Source organism: Cryptomeria japonica, chromosome 6 (assembly GCF_030272615.1).
Source record: "Cryptomeria japonica chromosome 6, Sugi_1.0, whole genome shotgun sequence".
NCBI classification, from domain to species: domain Eukaryota; kingdom Viridiplantae; phylum Streptophyta; class Pinopsida; order Cupressales; family Cupressaceae; genus Cryptomeria; species Cryptomeria japonica.
This window is the reverse complement of record NC_081410.1, coordinates 202,755,047-202,775,113: the sequence shown is the minus strand read 5'-3', so window position 1 is coordinate 202,775,113 and position 20,067 is coordinate 202,755,047. Positions and strand designations below refer to the sequence as shown.

Below are 20,067 nucleotides of genomic sequence, written 5' to 3'. Positions count from 1 at the left end.
TTTAGCTTTAATCCCAACAGGTGCATGAGAGGCTAAATTTTTCTAAGTAAACATTTTTGCTAGTAGAGGAGGGTTGTCCACAGAGTGAACAGATTCAATGTTTTCTTGCGTCATCTTCTTCTTCTCTTGCTCTTGCTCAGATGTGGGTTCCACTATGAACTCCTTTCATGCACCTAGTTGTGCCTTGCAGAACTATGATTAGCCTTGGTAAGGTACTTGTGCTGTTGCTTCATAGAGAAGGAAGCCCAGCAGGCCTCAATTGCAGGCTTCTTAGCAGAATTGGAAGCTTCCATGAGCTTGATTATGTGATATTTCGACAGATGTGGGCAAGACATGCTGCTACAAATATGGTTTATAAAGCCATCCTAAACAACCCCCCACCCCTCGACTACAGTTCTATAGTTGCAATCAGTTAACAATTCCATTACAGCCCATGAAAATAATCAACCATGTCTTCTGTAGTGGCTGTCCAAGCCATATATATTCATGCATCAAAATGTTTCAACTTCTTGTTCACAGCCTCAAATCTTCAGGCAATTACTGGCTTGGGCTTGGCAAAGCTTGTGTATTGAGGAGGGTGCAATAGAAAGGAGCAAGCCTTCTTGCATAGGATAGCTTAGTAACTTTAGCTTTAAAGGCATCAAGAAGGGCAGTTACAAACATGGGCCCATGATTATCTTGATCAAGAATAAACTTCACAAAAAACAGTCTTGGTGTTGTCTATCTTAAATGCAAATTCCATAGTACTCTGAGGGGCTGGGAGATATGTTGCAGGATTTGAAAACTTGCATTTTTTGGGATATCATGAAAATAAAACACAAACTCACTCTAAAGTTTAATACACAGCAGAGTGAGAATAATAAAAAGACTTGATCAAATGAATGAGAGAAATAATGCCTGTCAGGGGCTTTGAATCCATCATGACATTTTGAGGGTAAAATCTATCGAAAATTTATGTGAAGTGAACATAGACTAATGAGTAAATGAGCAATAAGTTTCTTTATATTTTTTGAAGCTAAGTAGCTGGTTTGGGTTTGGATTTTGTGGGTTTGGTATGTGGATTCAGCAAACAAAAAGGGGGGTTCGGTTTGTCTTGGATCTGTTTGCACAGTAAGTTACAAAAATCATAATTTCTTACATATTTGCAGCCTAAAAACACGAATTAAGCTCATAATACTACATAAATGCTACTTCAAGTTCGAAGTCAATCTGTCAAACTCGAATCTGATGATAGATATTCATTGTTCAATATTGAAATAATAGTATCAGCAGTCAGCATCTTATGGGATCTGCAAAAATATCAGCACCAGTTCCATGTCACAGTCAAATAATCTACCTATCTGAAATCAAAATTTCTAAGTACATAGTCCTTTCAATTATTTTATCTTTGCTTCATTTCCATCTATAATCTCCTTTATCTTGATTAATTTCCAATTGATTGAATTATAAAAGTAATTACAATTAATTTTATTTGAAAGTAATTACAATTAATTTTATTTGTTAGATAGGGTTATTGTTATCTTTACACTAGGAAAGCGTATTATTTTGTTGTACATATATGTTCCATTACAATTTAGTAAATTAGTATATTTTTGCTAGTTAAAAAATTAACTTTTCTAAATACTGAAAAAGTAGAAAGAAAACTAAGTAAAAGAATAAAAATCCTCGACTTTGGCAAGGGCAGTTGTAAATAGGAGGATGTAGTATATCAAGGAGGACATGTGCAATTGGCTGGACAGGCGTGCAAAGGCCAGGGCATCCTTTCCTTTTCCTTTTCATCTTTTTTCTGCTCGTCATGGATTTTTTTTTTTTTTGATTGATTTAAATTGCAAGAAAAAATGAGAGTTCAAAGTTTAACCAGGTTAAAAATAAATAAATGAGTTTGAAACAGGTCTGTTCTGGTCAATAAATGTCAAAGGCCTAAGATGATTTTAAAAACCAAAAGGAATTTAACAAAGTTGTCAAAGTCCTGCAGATTAATTTTGGGTTCTATAAAGTACTGCAAAATTTGGCCTCCCCAAGTTTGTTGAGGATGACCCCACAGACAAAAAGCAGTATGCTGGCAGAATCCCAGGCCAAATCAACTCAGGATCCAAAGTGAACCCAGATCCAAGGCCCCCAGGGGGTGATGCTCTTTTCTTGCAAAATTTGAATTAGGTCCCTCCAATTTGTTAGAGTGTTTACCTTGAGGTACTCATTTGGTATTTTCACAGTACTGGCACAGCAGTGACAGCAGCAGATCCAGATGTGCGTGTAACAGATGTATTAGCATGAATCATGAACATTTATGCAGGAAAGGGTGCATGCATGTGCCAACTTCATCCTCTTCCAGAATTAAAATGCTTTCCGGATTTAGAAGTCTGAGTTTAAATTTTGCTTTTGTTATTTTTGGAAGTTCATTTTTTCTTCTAGCCTTCTTCATCTATAAAAGAAAGGCAGGGGTGTCGGTGTTTGTTCATTCCATTTTTGAGCTAGTGCAGTGTATCTCTTTTCATGTTTAGTGAGAGAAAAGTTTCAGGTTTGAGAGTTCAATATTGGGTATTTGCTGTTCCTATTTTCAGCAGTATATGTTTGTAGATTTGCACATCCAGAGATTATTTTTTTGATTGAAGTTTTTAATGTTTTAAGCTACCTAGTTTTAAGGTTGATTTTTCTGAGAGCATGATCTGCTTGCCATGGTCTGAAAATTAACACAATTTGGGCAGGAGGGGTGCAGGTTACTTGTCATAGAACCAATGCTATCAACTCCTGCATTTGCTAAATAGTCAACTTTCTTGTTAGCTTGTCTGAAAATTAATATCCATGAAATGCTATCAAAGGTGCTCGTCATATTTCTTACTTCATTAAGGACTAAAGCAATCTTTCAATTGGTATTGTACCCTTCAGCCATGGCCCTGGTTATGATCTGTGAATCACCTTTGATGAGAAGGAGAGAGATAATTTCACTCTTTTTTCCACACCCACTGTGGTATCCATATTATTAGATTCATGACTGAATTTGATGGCAAAATCCCACACAAAACAACATGGTTCATCTCTGATGAGGCCACCACATCTTTTGCCCTTGGATTATCTCTAGATGCACAATCAAAATCTAGTTTAAAATGGCTACATCAGGGGGTGTCCATTTAGCAATGCCAATAACCTTTTTGCAATTTACTACTACTCAACCTTTTATTGGGGCCTGACAAATTATATTCTTAGTTTTTGCTATATGAGCTATAATTTTTGAAGTAGATTCAACTTCATACAAACCATGATTTTTGAAGTGGAGAATGACCAGTGTTCCTGACAAGCATATGGTCAAATTGTATTCAAAACTGCAAGGTAACTAATGATTAATGTAGAGAATGACAGATTGTAGCAAGCACGCATCATCACATTAAATTTCTGAAAGCTATTCTAGTTCTGTTTCAAGTGTTTTGTAGCATCTCCTGTATGCCAGTTGTATGTCATAATGTTGATTTTTTTTTTCTTTGTTAAAATTTTTACTTTGTGCTAAGCCTGAATGTGCTTAGATCTTTGGATATTGCAAATAGCATGCTTTGTACTTACCTGTCCCATTGACCAGTTTTTGATTGTCTGTGGATATCAAGTTTGTTTTCTTTTAATTTCCACACTAACAACAGTACTTTTCTTTTTGTTTTATTTATATCTTAACTTATTTATGTAGCAGAACACCACCTATACCCGTAACACTATAACAGCTTCAATGAGCATTTGTAAGGGTGGTTTTCTTTGTTGATGAAATTTGGTTCATATTCTTGACCTAGATGCAACTTTTTCATTTTGTTTAAATAAATAACGTTTAAAGGTGCATTTTTTGTGTCTTGGATATTTTAAAAGGTCTAAAATGCTAATGCACTGGCAATATATTACAGGATCTTTTCAGATGTCCCCAGTGATATTGTCATAGAGGTTGATGGTGTATGCTTTGCATTGCATAAGGTAAAATCTATATTGTCCCATTATAATGGAAATATTACTGTTGTCTTCCTCCCTTTTTCATGATGCCAAAACTATTTAACTTGGATATTTACATTATTTATTTATTGTTCATATCATATGAGACCTGCTTCTTGAAGTATTTAAGTATTAATTATATGATTCATGATGTTTTCATTTTGTGTCTGGATCTATTGATTTGAAGCATTATTGTGTATAATACTTGAATACAATTCTTATTGCAATTGTCAAAAGGAAATATTTACATGAATTTACTGCTAATCAAGTGGTCGGTTAATGCTGGTTGATCTGAGGGTAGTTAAAGTAAATTTCGTGAAAGCTTACAACCACCATAGTTATAAAAGAGTTTGTAAGATAAAAAATAACAGAACATGCTGGCTGAAACTGATTTACAGGAATAGTAGATCTTAAGTGAACTCCCACTCTTGCAACCGACACAAACTCACTAGCAAGACTAATGAGCCAGCCTATTGCCATATACTGACAATGATTAATAAAACCATATTCTATATAGATCTGCTCCGTGGGGCCCAAGATGGTGGCATGGAGCACAACACAATAAATTAGCTAGCAATCTACTGCATAATAATGAACATGCAACAACATAAAGTGAGATAAATACTGCAACATTTGAAGAGGCAAAGAGATAGCAAGAAAATGCTCTTATATTCACTATGAACGAGAATAGGACATATGGATGCTGGAGATCTAGAAGACGTAAGTGAGAATTCCCATGATGAGAGACTAAGGATGATAATGATAGTCTTAGCCAATTGGTTTAGCTGAATAAAACCACTTGATCCCCCTTATAGAGGTCAAATACCAGTATATATGAAATCACAAGAAGAGTTCATTATATTCAAGAACAGTTCAGTTTTGTAATGGAAAATAGTTCATATCCTTTTTTGTGTCATATTGCCTTCCTTAGTTGCAACGATGTCATTGTGCAAGTTCATCACTCAAGCAATGCTAATCTGACATGCTATAATGTCCCCAATTTTTAAGTTGACAATTAATTAAATTGATTTCTATGAAGTTGTCAAAAAATTAATAAAATATTCAAATGATGACTTAATATGAATTAATTTAATTAAATAATAATAAAATAAGTCACTTATTTGTTGAGACATGGACCAGCTAGGACTTGAACCTAGGACCTTCCATACGCTGCTGGAGTGCTCTACCACTGAGCTACTGGCCCTTCTTGGACCAGTCCATCGTTGGTCTGGGTGTGGCTTATTTCCAACACCAACACCCCCCCTTAAGCCACACCTCTCGTGTGCTTGGGGCTCCTAGCTTGGACCTGGCTCTGATACCATGTTGAGACATGGACCAGCTAGGACTCAAACCTAGGACCTTCCATATGCTGCTGGAGTGCTCTACCACTGAGCTACTGACCCTTCTTGGACCAGTCCATCGTTGGTCTGGGTGTGGCTTATTTCCAACACCAACATTATTAAAGTTACTCTCCAGTCGGCCTATCTTCTAGATGCTTCCTGGAGATCTTTACAAGGGGGTTCCTGGTGATGCATTAGATATGCTTGTGATTTTGATTAACAATTAATGGATTTTGGAGACGAAAACCTTCAAGAATTGACAGAAGGGTTGAACGAAAACCTATCTCTTTCAAAGGGGTGGATTCGTGACGGAGTCTACAGCTGTGCCAAATTTGTAAAGTCTCCTTTGGAGACAAATTTGATGATTGTTTCTGAAATAATGGTGGATACTTTATCAAGTGGTCAGTTATCTATTTGAAAAAATAATATTATTGAAATGTATGTTTTAAGATTGTCTTGAAGTTTAGCGTATCATTTTAAGGTGTGGCATGATCCTTGTTTTCATTTGAAAAATCTTAATTTCTGTGATCGTTGTGGGACTTTCGTTAAGAGCGATTAATACAGTGTTCCACAGAGTTTCCTGACTAGGGGACGACGGGGGGACCAAGGGCCTAAATTTGGGGACAACGAGGGGATGGTGGCGGGATGGCGGTGGGGGGTTGGTGCTGATATAAAAAATAGAGGTGAATTGAAATCTTCAAGGCAAAATCTGCAATATAACATCTCTATGAGTGCCCCATGAAAGGCCTACTAGTTTTCACAAAGTTAAAGGTTGCAATCAATATGTAGCAGCATGTGACATATAGCAAGCGACCCAACAGTGTCCTTGCCAGAGGTGGCGGAAGTGGTGGTGTTGTGGGGGGATGTTTCCCCCAAGTACCCAAGTCTCAGAAACGTCCCCCCTATAGGAGATGCGGTTTTTTTTGGGGGGGACGCGTCTCCGTGGAACGCTGGATTAATATTTCTCATTATCTGCACAATAGAAGTCTATTGGTTATTTTTTCTGGGCACTGGTTTGAATATATTTGTATGCTTATATCCATAACTCTTAGGGTGGCTTGCTCGACTAATATTTGCCTAGTTCTTCATCGACTTGTTTGCTTAGTATTGGCATAAGGAAATAAGGTCAAATATTTTATTATCGATAGTCTAAAGTAAAGAATTTGGGACAAGTATTTCATCCATCGGGCATAATCTGAGATTGAATATAATGGCGGAAATTCACAAGGAGATTATTCGTAGTGGAAGTTCTCTAATTATTGCAAGTATCCTTCTTCAGCTCGTGGTTCAATATTCCTGGGCGGGATTTCTCAAGATGGAAAATTACAAGAAGCAACTCGTGGCTTTTCCCTGAGCAATGGCATGAAGAACCGTACATGTGTTTGATGGAAAGGTGCATGGCTGTTCATCTATCAGAAAAGGACGGAATTTAGAGACTATATCAGGAGTTTTATATTCAGTTTGTAGCCCGAGTCTTCAACAAATATCTCTCTGGGATAACAACAACATTTGGCATCAATCATAGGTTGTACATCACTGTTATGCGGAGGAAATAATCATTAAGTTGGAATTGATTTTTTAAAGAATTGAATATATAAATTAATGTCTTGCACCTCTAAATGCAGACATTAATATGGTAGTGGTTTCATCCTTCATCTGGACTGCTACAATAAAGGTGCAAACTGTTCTACTTTTGCCAAGTCTTGTTGTGTTTTTCTATATGCTCTTGAGAAGGTGTTAATAGCTGAGACATTGAAGTTTGTTTTCATGGTTCCGTTATTTTAATTATATGTTTGAAATTGGAACTCTGAGCCTTGAAACCTAATCATATCTAGTTTGCAAGCACCTTTGATATTGTATTTGAGGAAGATAGTGTTGTTTTCCTGTTATATCTATTTGCGGATCTTTCACATGCACCAAATGGTGTGGGAATTGGTGTTAAACATGCAACTCGCAAGGAAATCTTATTTGACAAGTGCCAACCTAGGAGAAATCAATTAGGATGGCACCAATTTTTGTATGCCATTTTGGATGGTGTATTCTAGGATTGCCATTCCACATGTCACTTTCTTATGTGAACCAACATGTGTGATCAAAGAAGGTGCACTGGTGGTTAAGGTTGTTCTAAGATCGTCACACTTTCTTTAGAAGTCATGGTATCACTACCCATTGCACCTTTAGTCAGTAGGGAAACCAAGCCTAAAGTTGCAGAAGGTTGTACCACTTAGATTTGTTGGTAGATTGTCTAGCTTTGATGACTCCAAATGATTGATGGTGATGAGCATACTAAAAAATTACAAACTCAATAAAAACAAGCCAAAATTTTGAATTGAACTTGAAACCTGACAAAAACTTGGAAAATACTCTTTAACATTTAGAAAATACAAAAAATTATAAAAAAATTTTAAATAACGTTTAAAATATTGTTAAAAATCACAAGAAAATAATTTAATTTTGCATAGCTAGGAAAATTGGTCAAATCAACAACAATGGAAAAAAAATTGAAATGTTTTTGGGAAAAAAAATGTTATTGCTAGTCGGAGATTACTTAGGGAAAACTCAACAAGTGCTTTGCACAACTTGGCAAGCAAATTTTTGTCCAATGTCTTGCCAATCAATTTTGCTGGGAGTTTATGAGCATCTTGCGGGTTTTTCTAAACTATAGCAATAAGCACCTTGATAGGAGGACAGCTAAAAACTTGGAATTGGCTAAAATGTGACAGCCCGAAAATTAACTTGTATTTGGAGTTTGGACTGAGTTAAAATTTTGTCAAATAAAATAAACTTGAATGATGCACAAGAACTATAAAGAATGAATTTAGTGATTGTCAGTTTATCATCAAATTTTGATCAATAATTGCATATGTCATATACTTCAAATGCTGAAATTTCAAAATGTTGTACAACTATAGTCTACAACTTCTTTCCCCATTCTCTTTTGACAGATCTTGGTGAAGTACCATGCACTTTAGAGCTGGTCTAGAAGTTTGTCTATGTGAGTCGATAAATATTGTTTAGTCACCATGAGCTTATTGAGCATGCAATAATCAATGTATAAGTGCCATAAACCCTCTTTCTTTGGTGCAAGGCCTATTGGGCTGCCACAAGGAGAAAATCTTGGTACAATTTTTCTATTATTGGTGAGCTCTTGAATTTGACACCAAACTCCATTGCTCTCCCAAATCAATTAACAATAGAGGAGGCTATTTAGAAGTGAAGATGTAGGTACTAGTGCAAACAAGTACTTTATCACATATTGATTGGGAACACCTTTGGTTTACTCAAAGACATCTCCTTACTGCTGTAACAAGTTGGCAGTTTGGTGTTTTTGTGTTGTTCATTGGATTGACCATGTCTTGACTGGGTTTATGCTTAGTGTTTAGGGTCTCTAGGAGAACCAAGAGATAGGTGAAATTTTTTGTGTGATACACTAGCAAACATTTTTCATTGCTTGGCAGATACGGAAGTGACTTTGTTTGTTTAAATAGATTCCATAATGTGGTAGAAGAAATTATTGACTTTAACATACCAATGTTGTTGATTAGTTCTAAAGATGTCCGCTTGGTCATAAACATGTTGGTTTTAAGACAAATGTTGCAAACTTTAGTGAAGCTATGCCAGGGTGGTTGTATCACTTATGAGATTGCTACCATAGTTGAGAATGCATTGACTTCAAATTTGACTATTCTTGCCTTGCTAAAGTCATCTAAGAGGGCATTTAATGAGGATTTACTATGTTGTGGGACCTACACACTTAACTGCATCTCCTTGATAATGTTCTTTTGGCTCAAATTATTGAGGATGAGATGGAGAGATTTTCCTTTGATTCTATATTAAGTGTGAAATAAGCACTCCCCTTGGTGGTGTTGGAGTTAGAAGCACTAGTGCTTAGACAAGTTTCATCCCAATGGTTTCTTCCTTTGGAATAGTTCCTAGTGTAGATTACATGATCAAAGATTACTCCTTAGAGTTGTGGGTCTTGATCTTGTGGTGCTTGCACCATGTCCCCTTGTTTTCTCATGCCTTTGTTTGGTGGTGGTGGCACTAGAGACTTTTGTCGTGTAAGGGGTTGCTTTGGCTATGGTGTAGGGGTTTTGGCATGTTAGGCCCTAGCTTTCTTTTGCCCCCAACATGAGAAGAGGGACTATTCTATTTCATCTTTCCCTTTGCTTTGATCTTGGAGGCATGCCAATAAGTTTTCCCCAAAGAGTTAGAGGTTAGAAATTTAATCTTTTCGTTGATAAAATGGAAAAGTCCATAGAGGCACTTTAGCACCATATTTTGGTTTGTATCCTTGATCCGTAGATGTAAGGAAGTCATAAAATTTGATCATATAGTCTTGCATTGATGAATCCTTCTTTTGGCATAGCTACTGGAATTTCAAGGCAGGTGGTGTGTGTTGGTTGAAAATTTTGTACACTTGGGGGATGTGCAAAATTGTGGTTTCAGCCACAGTGTGTGAGTATGATACTCTCCTAATTTAGGGAAGGCTCCCCCTATCGACAGACTAAACTAATCTAATATGGGTGGGACAACAGTCTTTCTTCTTCTTTCAAGAAAAACTATACTCTTTTCTCTTCACAGAAAAGTAATAGCAATTGGAAATAAATAACAGGAAATACAGAAATGAGACTTTTTTGTAGGATTTGGAACATAAAGGGAAACAAAGTTTCCATGAAAGCACAAAGACCTCCGTCGCTTCCCCGGGATGGGAAAATAGAAAGAAAGCTCAAAGTCTTTAACTATCTATTCTCCTATCAACCTTTTTAGATGATTTTCTGCTAACCAAACACAGTATGTAGCAGCTCAAAGCCTAACTACATGATGCACTTCACCTTACATGCACAAGTCTTAAAAATAGAAGCAGCACAAAGTCTACAAGCTATCTTCCCACTTGAGCTTTCCACACTAGCTTCAAATATGATAAGCAACTCAAAGTCTGCAAGACCAAATTTGAAAACCTAACATATAACTCTAAATACAATTAGCAGTTCAAAGTCTGCAAGATTGAATTTAAATCCTTCTTGAACAATAGAACGAAACTCACAATCAACTCCAGAAAATGTCGTCACATAACAACTTGAATTGGCACAAAGTCTCAACACAACTTGCCTCTTTTATTGAAAGCAATCTGATTTACATCCAAGCTCAAAGTCTTAGAGTGCACATACAAATTGGCAGAATTTTGTCGCATTGCCAAAAGATAAAAATTACAATAGACCCCCTCAAGTATTTATAGGAGAGGAGGCTTGAGAAAAAGGTGGGAGGATCCTAACTAACTTGAGAAATTCTCTCAACCACCATGACTTATTCCAACTACAGTCCTGATTGAACTCAACTTGTAGTTGCTTTACATGTAATTACAAAAGTGCAAGTGATGAGTTAACTTGCAATTACAAAGTTGTTTTTTTTTACATGTAACTTGTCAAAACAAAATTACAAATGCATAATTGAAATTACTCTGTGTCCGAAGACACGACTCTAACTACATCATCCTTTGTTTTGAAAATCTTCATGCTGCTTCAGGATGCTAGAACTTGAAGTAGTCTAGATTGGTGAAGACATCTTGAACTGGAATGGGAATTTGCATCCTTAATGATCTTTGTGTCCTTGGTCAACGAACTTCAACCTTATCTTCTTGCTTGGGGAAGTACTGGCTTTTCAGGAGGGAAGTTTTTTGCAAGGCTGAAGTAAGAAGCCTATCTCTGTCTTGAAAGCATTCTATGCTCTCAACCATTCATATCACTTATTATTCTCCTTGTGTGGCTCCGTCATGTTGGTGTTCTTTCTCCAATCTTGGAATCTACTTGCAAAATAAGGTCCATGCCTTATTTTATTGATTTGGTAGGTTGTGTGTGCAAATAGGACTGACATGGGAAGGGATAAATTGATGCAAAAATGGGCTTACAAGTGAATTTCGGGTTCTGGAAACTGCACTACATGTGTGGTAAAACAAGAGCATTAACTTGCAATTGTGGAGAACAAACATGCAACTTCATGTGTAATGGGAAAACACAAGTTTGCACTTGTAATTGGACCTTTGAGACTCATTTTCAAGTGTTTTTTGAGTGCATTTTGGACCAATTTCGAGTTCTGGAAGGCTGACTGCAAGTGAAGACACAATTGCAATCAAGTTTTAAAATTCCGACTGCAAGTAGACTTTAAATGGGAAAAATGGATGAAAGTGAAATGAATGGATGAAATGGTGAGAATAGGGATTTTGACATGAGGGAATGATGGAAATAATGATACCAACCGGTAATGGCAAACTTTATGTGACAAGGAAAGACACATTTTCAACTTGACAATTTTGGAAAATGGGAAAAACTAACTACTTGCAATCAGATTTTGAAATCCCGAAATCAAATGAATGAGTCTCATGGCAATTCTTCAACATTTGTAAATTTTGTAAAAAGAAGATTAACTCTTTTACAATATGGGAAGAACAAATAAAAATAGAATTTAAACAAGATCAATGCAACCTCTTTCACGTCCAGAATCCAAGGCTCAACAACCGGCATGAATGTAGGGCACATTTAGCAGAAAACGTTTGAAGAAAACGTGTTCTTCTTGAATGCAAACACCAAGTATTAAGTGACAAACACTACGGTTTGAATGTAATGCAAGGCGTGGCCAAAACGTGAGCCAAAAACGGATTCAAAAACGTCTTCAACAACATCTTCAAAAATGCTTTCAAAAATGCAAAACGTGTTTGCCAAAACCGTTTTTGGTGAAAAACGTGGCAACCAGCATTGATTCCTAACGATTTTGCATGAATGTTGGACAAATTTTGGGGAAGAAAGCCACAAAAAAGGGATTTGTGGGAGCAAATGTGCAGGTCAGGTTCTTCATTTGCAAATACAAGTAACAAATGTCTTCAAAAAATATGCAATCGGGTTTTAGAAACCCCATTGCAAGTTTTAATTACTTCACTTTTCTCTTCCTTGGGCAAATTCAGGTTTTAGGGAAGAAAGAACAAAAAGACATGTCAAAATAACTTGTAATAGGGAAATAAAATCCCCTTTACAAGTTTAAATGACTTTGACAAAAAGACTTGTAATAGGGAAATAAAATCCCTTTTACAAGTTTAAAAGACTAAAACAACTAAAAGGACATAAAACATGTAATAGGGAAATAAATTTCTATTACATCCAAAAATCACTTAAGTAGGAACTTTTAAAAGAAATTACAAGTTTTTATAATTTTAAATTCACTTGTAATTTGTCCAAAAAGTTCCTACAATGACTTAAAAGACATAAAAAACAAGGGGGAAATAAAAAGTAAGTTACAAGTGACAAGTTTTAAATAAAGTGCACTTGTAATTGTTTTAAAATTTCCCTACAACACTAAAACAAGAGAAAATTAAAACTTGCAATCAAAGGAAAATTTCCCACCTGTAGTCAGGAAGAAAAAACCCGAAATTGAAGAAAAAGCATAGCAAACGAAATCGAAACACAATGAATTTTGAAACGTGAATCGAAGATGGACCGAAGATCAGTCCAATTCAACAAAGAGCAATTTTTGCCTCGGGAAGCGTGCCTTAGGAGCAAAATCTTCAACATGCAGTGACTGCTCTGAAACCCGAAACTGCACAAAAAGCTAGGAAAAAGAAAACCAAAACTCACCAAAGCTTGGACAATGATGGCAAAGACAGCCCCAAATTATTTGACACTAACAAATGTGAGTTTTGTACCTCGTAAAACATGCATTGGAGACAAAAGCAACTGATTTTAAGCAAAAATTTGTAAGGGTTGTCACATTTTTGAAAATTCAAAAATGAGGACAACAGTGTGGAGAATAATAAAATAAACTAGCTAGTAATCTATGGCATTATAATGAAAATTAACAACACCAAATGAGACAAATCATTACACATTTATAAAGGACAATAAATAGTAGAACAAAGCTCTTCTATTCTCAATGAAAAGGAAGAGTACATATGTGTTGACGTGTATTTTGTACACTATCAAACATAGAATAAAATACCTAAAGGTACCTTATCCTCTCTTGAGTAAAGCCTCTGATTGCTGAAGATATCGCGAAAAAGGATCAATCAGGATGACTTCAAGGTTCTGGTATGTAGGGTCTCTACGTGTGGATAAGCTCTTTGTGGTATGATGTGATTTGCTGGAATCACAAGGGGACTTACACTTGATGCCTGAACTTCTGATTTGCTTTGAATATTGCTGGAACACAGGATCTTACTAGCTTTGACTTGAAAAAAGGAAAAAAGATGAGGGCGAGGAAAGGATCTAATCCTAACACTAAGAATGTAAGAGCAATGAATGATCTTTGATGAAATTCTAACTAAGTCTTGTTTTGACATCCCAGGACCATCTCCACAAGGTTAGTGCGATCTTCGAAGGAAAGCTTTATGATGTTCAAATCATCACTGCAGGCATAGACACCATCAGGTTGATGCATATCGATGAAGAAGCGACAATTGAAGTTAAGCTTAGGCTGAATGATTCCAGTTGACTACGCAAGGCAAGTCTGCAATCAACAAATTGCTAGTAGTATGGATATACGAATTTCACCATCAATCAAGCACATTTCTTCCACTCATCTAATAACATGAAATCAAATATGAGAAGTATAAAGACCATGCAAATTGTCGAATCGACCCATAAATTTCACCATTTCTTCAATGAAGTTACAAGTCTTTTACAACAACATCTTGGCAACAATCTTTGCCTTCTCTCTCTACTCTACTTTAATTGCTATTCTATCTTATTACTTATCTATCTATCTTCTAACTGCTTCCAACTATATTCTATTATCTTAATGCCTTTACAAATGAAATGCCAGGGCTTATATAGTGCCCTCAATACAATTCGATGGCTTAGATCAATTTGAGATCAATGGCCAAGATTCAACAATGAAAACCCTAATTAGGGTTTGTTACAACCATTACATAACATTTAATGCTCGACCGATGAAATAATTGTATTGCCTGGACACATGTCCTCTCTAGAAAATTCCACCAATGGATAGCTGGGGTAGGTACATCGGAGTTTGCGCCACCTTCCATGAGTTAGGTACATTGAATTTGGAAATGCTGAGGTGGACCACACTGATTGGAGAAGTGATGACTAGGATGCCACCTCGTCTGACACTTGTAACTTGGTAGATATTCAACTTGATGTTGTTGAGAAGCTAGCTTTAATTAATTCATCTGGAACTATCTGCTTCTTCAACGAACCCTTGTTCTAACTTCTTGTGTCCTTGATGTGCAGGATGATTGATGTACCTCGCCTTGGAATACTGGATTGGAGAAGTCACCCTTGATGACGTTAGTCCAAAGAAGGCCGTCCTTGTCGATGCTAGGCCGGATCGAAGAAGGTCGTCCTTGTCCTTGCTTGATTTTCCTTGAGGAGAGTCTTCCGGCTTGTAGATCCTCCGGGCTTTGGAGTCGCCATCTTGATACCTACACAACATTTCACAATTAATAATATATCTTGAAATCTAAAAATTAAACTTTAAAAGGAAGATTCAAGATTTTAATTTAGGAAACCTCATGATAAATCTTGAGTTATCATTTCCTAATTTAGGATTTTCAAAGCAAAATTTAAATCTTCAAAAATGGTGCCAAGGTGATTACACCATACCTTCACTTGGGAATTAATTCTAAAAAATGATGCAAAGATAGGAGAATTCGCTAGGCAAAATGTAGATCAAGACTCCCTTTAGCAAAATGCGCCCCCTTTAGCTTGGAAAAGGACTCCATCTTCCACTAGCTTCTTCAAGATCTGGAAATTCGCCTTCAAATGTCTTCAAAAATCTGGAAATTATCCTCCAATCTAGCAAGAAATTTGCCTCTTCAATAGCCTTCAATATGAATTTCGCCCTCCTTAGTCTCCACACTTAGTAGAAATTTGCTCCACTCCAGCTAGATTTCGCACTTCTTCTTTGCCCTTCCAAATCGCATTTGAAATGATGAGTGAATGATGGATTAAAATCGCTCAACACACCTCTCTTATATAGGCGCTCACCATTTCACCTCCCCATAGGCCGACTTGATGAAAATAGGCCAAAAAAAAAAATAAAACTAAAAAGGAAGAGGCCAACTTAATTAAGCAATAAAAAAAATGATACCTCAAGCGCTCTTCTTTTAAATTTTAAATTAATAATAATTAATTTCGAAATGCCTCAATTAATAAAAAAAAACGATTTTCCAAGGCTCAAAATTAATTATTAAATGCTATGCGATTTTCATTAAATGCCAATTTAATTAGAATTTTTAAAAATATTTCGAATTTTTTTGGCGAACTTGGCATCTAGTGCGATTTGCTAAAATAAGGCAAAAAATAATGAATTTTGATAACTTCGCTCTGGTCCCTTGGAGAGGGACAGGAGTGCTCCTGCATTTTTGTCCTCCATCCTTCATTTTTTACGTTCAAAACCTCATCCTTGACATTCAAAATGGCATTTTATTGGGAACTTTGAGTTTAATTCACTTGATCTTTAGAAGGAGCGTGCCTTAGAACATTTTCGCCCTGGTCCCTTGGTGAGGGACAGGAGCGCCTTGGCCAATTTTCATCAAATTTTGTGGTCTTTGTAACTTCATTCCTCTTTGAAGCATTTTTGAATATCATTCCAATCTTGTGCCTTGACCTGGATTTGTCCCAATTTGAGGAGGAAGGCTTGTTAATGTGTTTTTCGCCCTGGTCCCTTGGTGAGGGACAGGAGCGATTTTGCAATTATAAGCTCACTTGTGCTTTGCTAGCCTTCGAAATTATCTCCAATGGACCGATTATGCCTTTCTTCATTCACCTCAAACTTGAAATTCGCTTTACCTTTGCCAGAAATTTGTCCTGTGAGAAAATCGCTCTTGTCCCTTGGAGAGGGACAGGAGCGCCTATTGCAACTTGGGTTGATTCTCTCCTTTGTAGGCCACTCAAGTTATATTCAACGAATAAAACACACTTCCCTTGACCTCTTCAAATCGCGAAATCACTTAAATCTTGCAAGGATAATGCAAATTTGGAATTCAAGCTCCGGTCCTTCAGTGAGGGACGGGAGCACTTTTTCATTTTTAAGCCAATTCGTCCTTTGCTAGTCTTCCAAATTATCTTCAATGGATGAATCTTGCCCTCTTTCATTCATTTCAATCACGCAACTTGCCTTGCCTTTGCAAGAAATTTGTATTTTTAGAAAAGAGGGACGGTCCTTCAGTGAGGGACGGGAGCACTTTTGACATCTTGGCGTACCCTTTTGTTCTTTAAATCTCTCAATTGCGTCCAAGGCATAAAACATCCTTCGTCCTTCCCATCCAAGTCAAGTTTTGCCATAAAATATCAAAAAAATAGGAGAAACTTGAAAAAGTGGCACGGTCCTTCAGTGAGGGACGGGAGCACTTTTTGTCATTTGGGTTGTTTTACTCCTTTGTAGACTGCTTAAATTATATTCAATGGACAAAACATGCCCTCCTTGATCTCTTCCAATCATAAAATTGTCCTGATCCTGCAAGAACAGTGCAAATTTGAAAATCAAGCTCCGGTCCTTCAGTGAGGGACAGGAGCGATTTTTGTCCTCAAGGCCAAATCACTACAATTTTCATCTCAAATTTCCTTTGCTAGGGAAGATTTCACCTTACTTAATGCTATGAATAAAAGTTAATGTCCAAAAAAGGTTTGAAATTGTGCATATAAAGAAAATCACTCTGGTCCTTCAGTGAGGGACAGGAGCGAATTTGACCTTCTAGGCAAAAAACTTCATCATTTCATTGTCAAGTCTGGATGCTCTATTACGTTCATTTCGTCCTCCACCATGCCTTTGATGTTCCAATTCGACCAAACAAGGTCAGGAATGACTCAAATAAGCCTTTTTGCCTTGGACCCTTGGTGAGGGACAGGAGCGCTTTGCCTTGGTCCCTTGGAGAGGGACAGGAGCGAAATTCGCTCTGGATCCTCAATGAAGGACAGGAGCGAAATTTGACTTTTTGAACTCTCTATCAGGATAATTTTTATGGAATATAACATTTAAGTATAAGAAAGAAGACCTTATACTTTAAGTTATATTCCATATATACTTTTAGGATGTTTGAGAGTCGTTTTAGACCTCCAGGAGTTATATTGCAAAATCTAGTTTTTTGAGGTTTTTCAGTTTCCAGACTTAGTCAAATTCAGGATCAGGACATTCCAGACTTAGCCAAATTTCAGGATCAGGTTTTCACTCGAGCAGGACCTGCTATCCTATTGATCTCCCCTACAACACTCAAAAATGCAAAAGCAACTGACAAAACCCTAAAAGACCTAGAAAACAAACCCTAAAAAGCAAAAAACATGGGTCCCCATTTGCAATGGGGCGATGTGTGAAAATGTCACAACAATATGGTACAAAGATTTAGTTGGTTGGAACTATGAATGAGTGGGTCTGTGTCCTAGTGGATTTAGACAATGAATGATAAAATGTGCATTTTAAGGATTTCTCCTTGTTTGTTTGTTAGATGGCATTTTTTCTTTGGATTTTGGGGACAGTGAGATGACAAATATTAAAATAATATTGAAAATAAATTATTTGAATATTTAATTAGAAAAAATAGCCTTGTTCCACCAAGTTTCTGGGATAGGATGGTAGGGGACAAGAGGATGCATTTCCGAGATGAATTATTTGGGATGGTAGGTGACGACTTTCAAAAAAATAGGAAAAGTCTAAAAGTATAGGAAATTTCAAATATTCATATGATGATGTTATAAATCATTTGTCATGTATATTAAAGAACCTTAATACATAACATTAGAGTTGACAAATGAATTAACAAAACTCATTGCTTCCATTATCAATGTGCATATGTCTATTGTATAGCAACTACAACAAAATGCCCAAAGGCTGCAAGTTTTAATTACACAATGAAAAAACATAGAAAATATGCCATTGCCCTTAGTCAATATTTGCTAACATTGCATCAAAATTGGAGTTTAAGTCAAAGTTACTGCCACTATGTGGGATTGTTTCATCGAATGGAACCCCAACCAATCTCTTATGTCTCCTCATCACCTACATAGCATCATTGGGATCAACATCCCAATTTGAGGTTGGAGTCTAACGATACTCGAGATTGTTGATCTTGAAGTCGCAAGGCACTATGCACAACCACTAACTTCTCCAATCATTGAGAGGTAAGTATGTTCCTCTTGATTGTTCATATGAAGTTGTAAGCACGGTTGAGGGGTAGTGCTCCTCTTGATGGACTAGAAATATTGCCCCTAGTGCGGTTGATGGGCAATACCTCTCATATCGAGGTTTGGGGGTAGCATCCCTAGCAAGGTTGAGGGGCGATGCCCTTCATAGGGTCCAAGATAGAGCCCTCGCTACCAAGCCCAAATTAAAGCCTTTGAGACCACACAAACCTTCAAGGTGTATGCCATTTTTGATAATTTTTATCACTTTTAAGTTAATGTAATTATGCTCTCTTCTCACTGCCATTCTCTTCTTTTCTCACAACTATTCTCCTTTTTGTTCTTGATAATGATGGTAAAATGAGTTTTTTTCAGTTGTTTGTGTGGTCTTTTTAAGTTTAGGGTTAGTGTAAAGTGGTGGTGGTACTTGTGAGACCCCCATCCCCTTTATTTTCAGTTTTTTGATTTGAAAGGAATGCATTTTATGTTGATTGGGGTGTACAAGATGGCTAGTTGTGTCCCTCGATGTTTCCTATTTCAAATTGGTCATTCTCAAAACATTTCGTATATTTTTTGAAATCAGGTTTGGGGTGGGAAGTTTTCCTATTTGTCCTTGTGTTTCCAAAATTTCCCCTATAGTTGATAGGGTTAAATTATGTAGCGGATGTAGCCTTGGGGAGCATAGAAAGATAGTAAAAAAATTTGCAATTTATCATTTATGAAAACAATGAGTAAAAGAATCTGAAATTTATACAAAGTTTTGCAATTTGACAATCAATTGACCCAAATATTTATATTTAATAATTACTCATCAAGTTTTAGATACAAAAGTACGATGGCTAATCTTGTTATGGTATATAGATGCATTAAACAAAGGAGACAAAGGCTTTTTAAAAAAATATACAAAGACAATGTTTCTAAATGAAACAATCATGAATTAAAGACAAAAAAGGAAACTTCCTAAAGCAACTAAGATGACCATTAAAGAAACATTACAATATTTTAATACCCTCCCTTAATGGTCATCGTTTTAACTACCCTACAAAAGACATAATCTGCAGGTCTTTTGGTCACAAATGCATAGAAGGCTGCCCCCTTCTGGTCATGAATGCATAGAGAAAGCTGTCCCTTCCTCTTCAGAACGCTCTACAAAATGAGCTTGCTGCTGAGACCCTCCTTGATACTGCAAAACTTCTGGAAATGACCAAGAAAACCAAAACAAATTGAGATTCATCCAACAAAACTGTCCCTCCTTGTAGCCAGGGATACCGAGAATAGCTTCTCAAACTGAAACCACGATTTTGAGGAGAAAATCACCAAATTCGATCTGCTTCAAAAAAAAACAGCCACGATTTTGTGGAAGAAATCGGCAAACCCTTGGGCAGACCGTTGCCCTAGCAACTCTAGGTGTGATCCAGTCCAATTGCAAGAAACCAGACAACCAAACACGATTTTTGAGGAAAAAAATCGATCAAAACCCACAAACAATTTTTTAGGAAAAAATCATGAAAATCCAAACACCGAAACATCAGCAAGTAGCTGGCACAAAATACGAGACACGGATCAGCATATGAAACCTCATTTTTTAAAGGAAAAACAGTAAAACCTTTTGTACAAAACGATTTTTGTGGAAAAAATTGTAC

The 20,067-nt window shown here is 36.6% G+C and overlaps 1 protein-coding gene across 3 annotated transcripts in view; it reads left to right on the top strand.

Moving 5' to 3' along the window:
* Positions 1 to 20,067, top strand: part of LOC131069852 (BTB/POZ domain-containing protein At5g48800) — a 45,415-nt gene that overhangs the window by 12,009 nt on the left and 13,339 nt on the right. For 2 of the 3 annotated variants that reach the window (XM_058005432.2, XM_058005431.2), the window contains exon 2: positions 3,882 to 3,948. In XM_058005432.2, coding sequence (XP_057861415.1) covers positions 3,882 to 3,948 — 67 coding nt within the window. Of the gene's footprint in view, positions 1 to 3,881; positions 3,949 to 20,067 lie in introns of those variants that run through there. The other variant, XM_059207303.1, reaches the window with a different exon arrangement.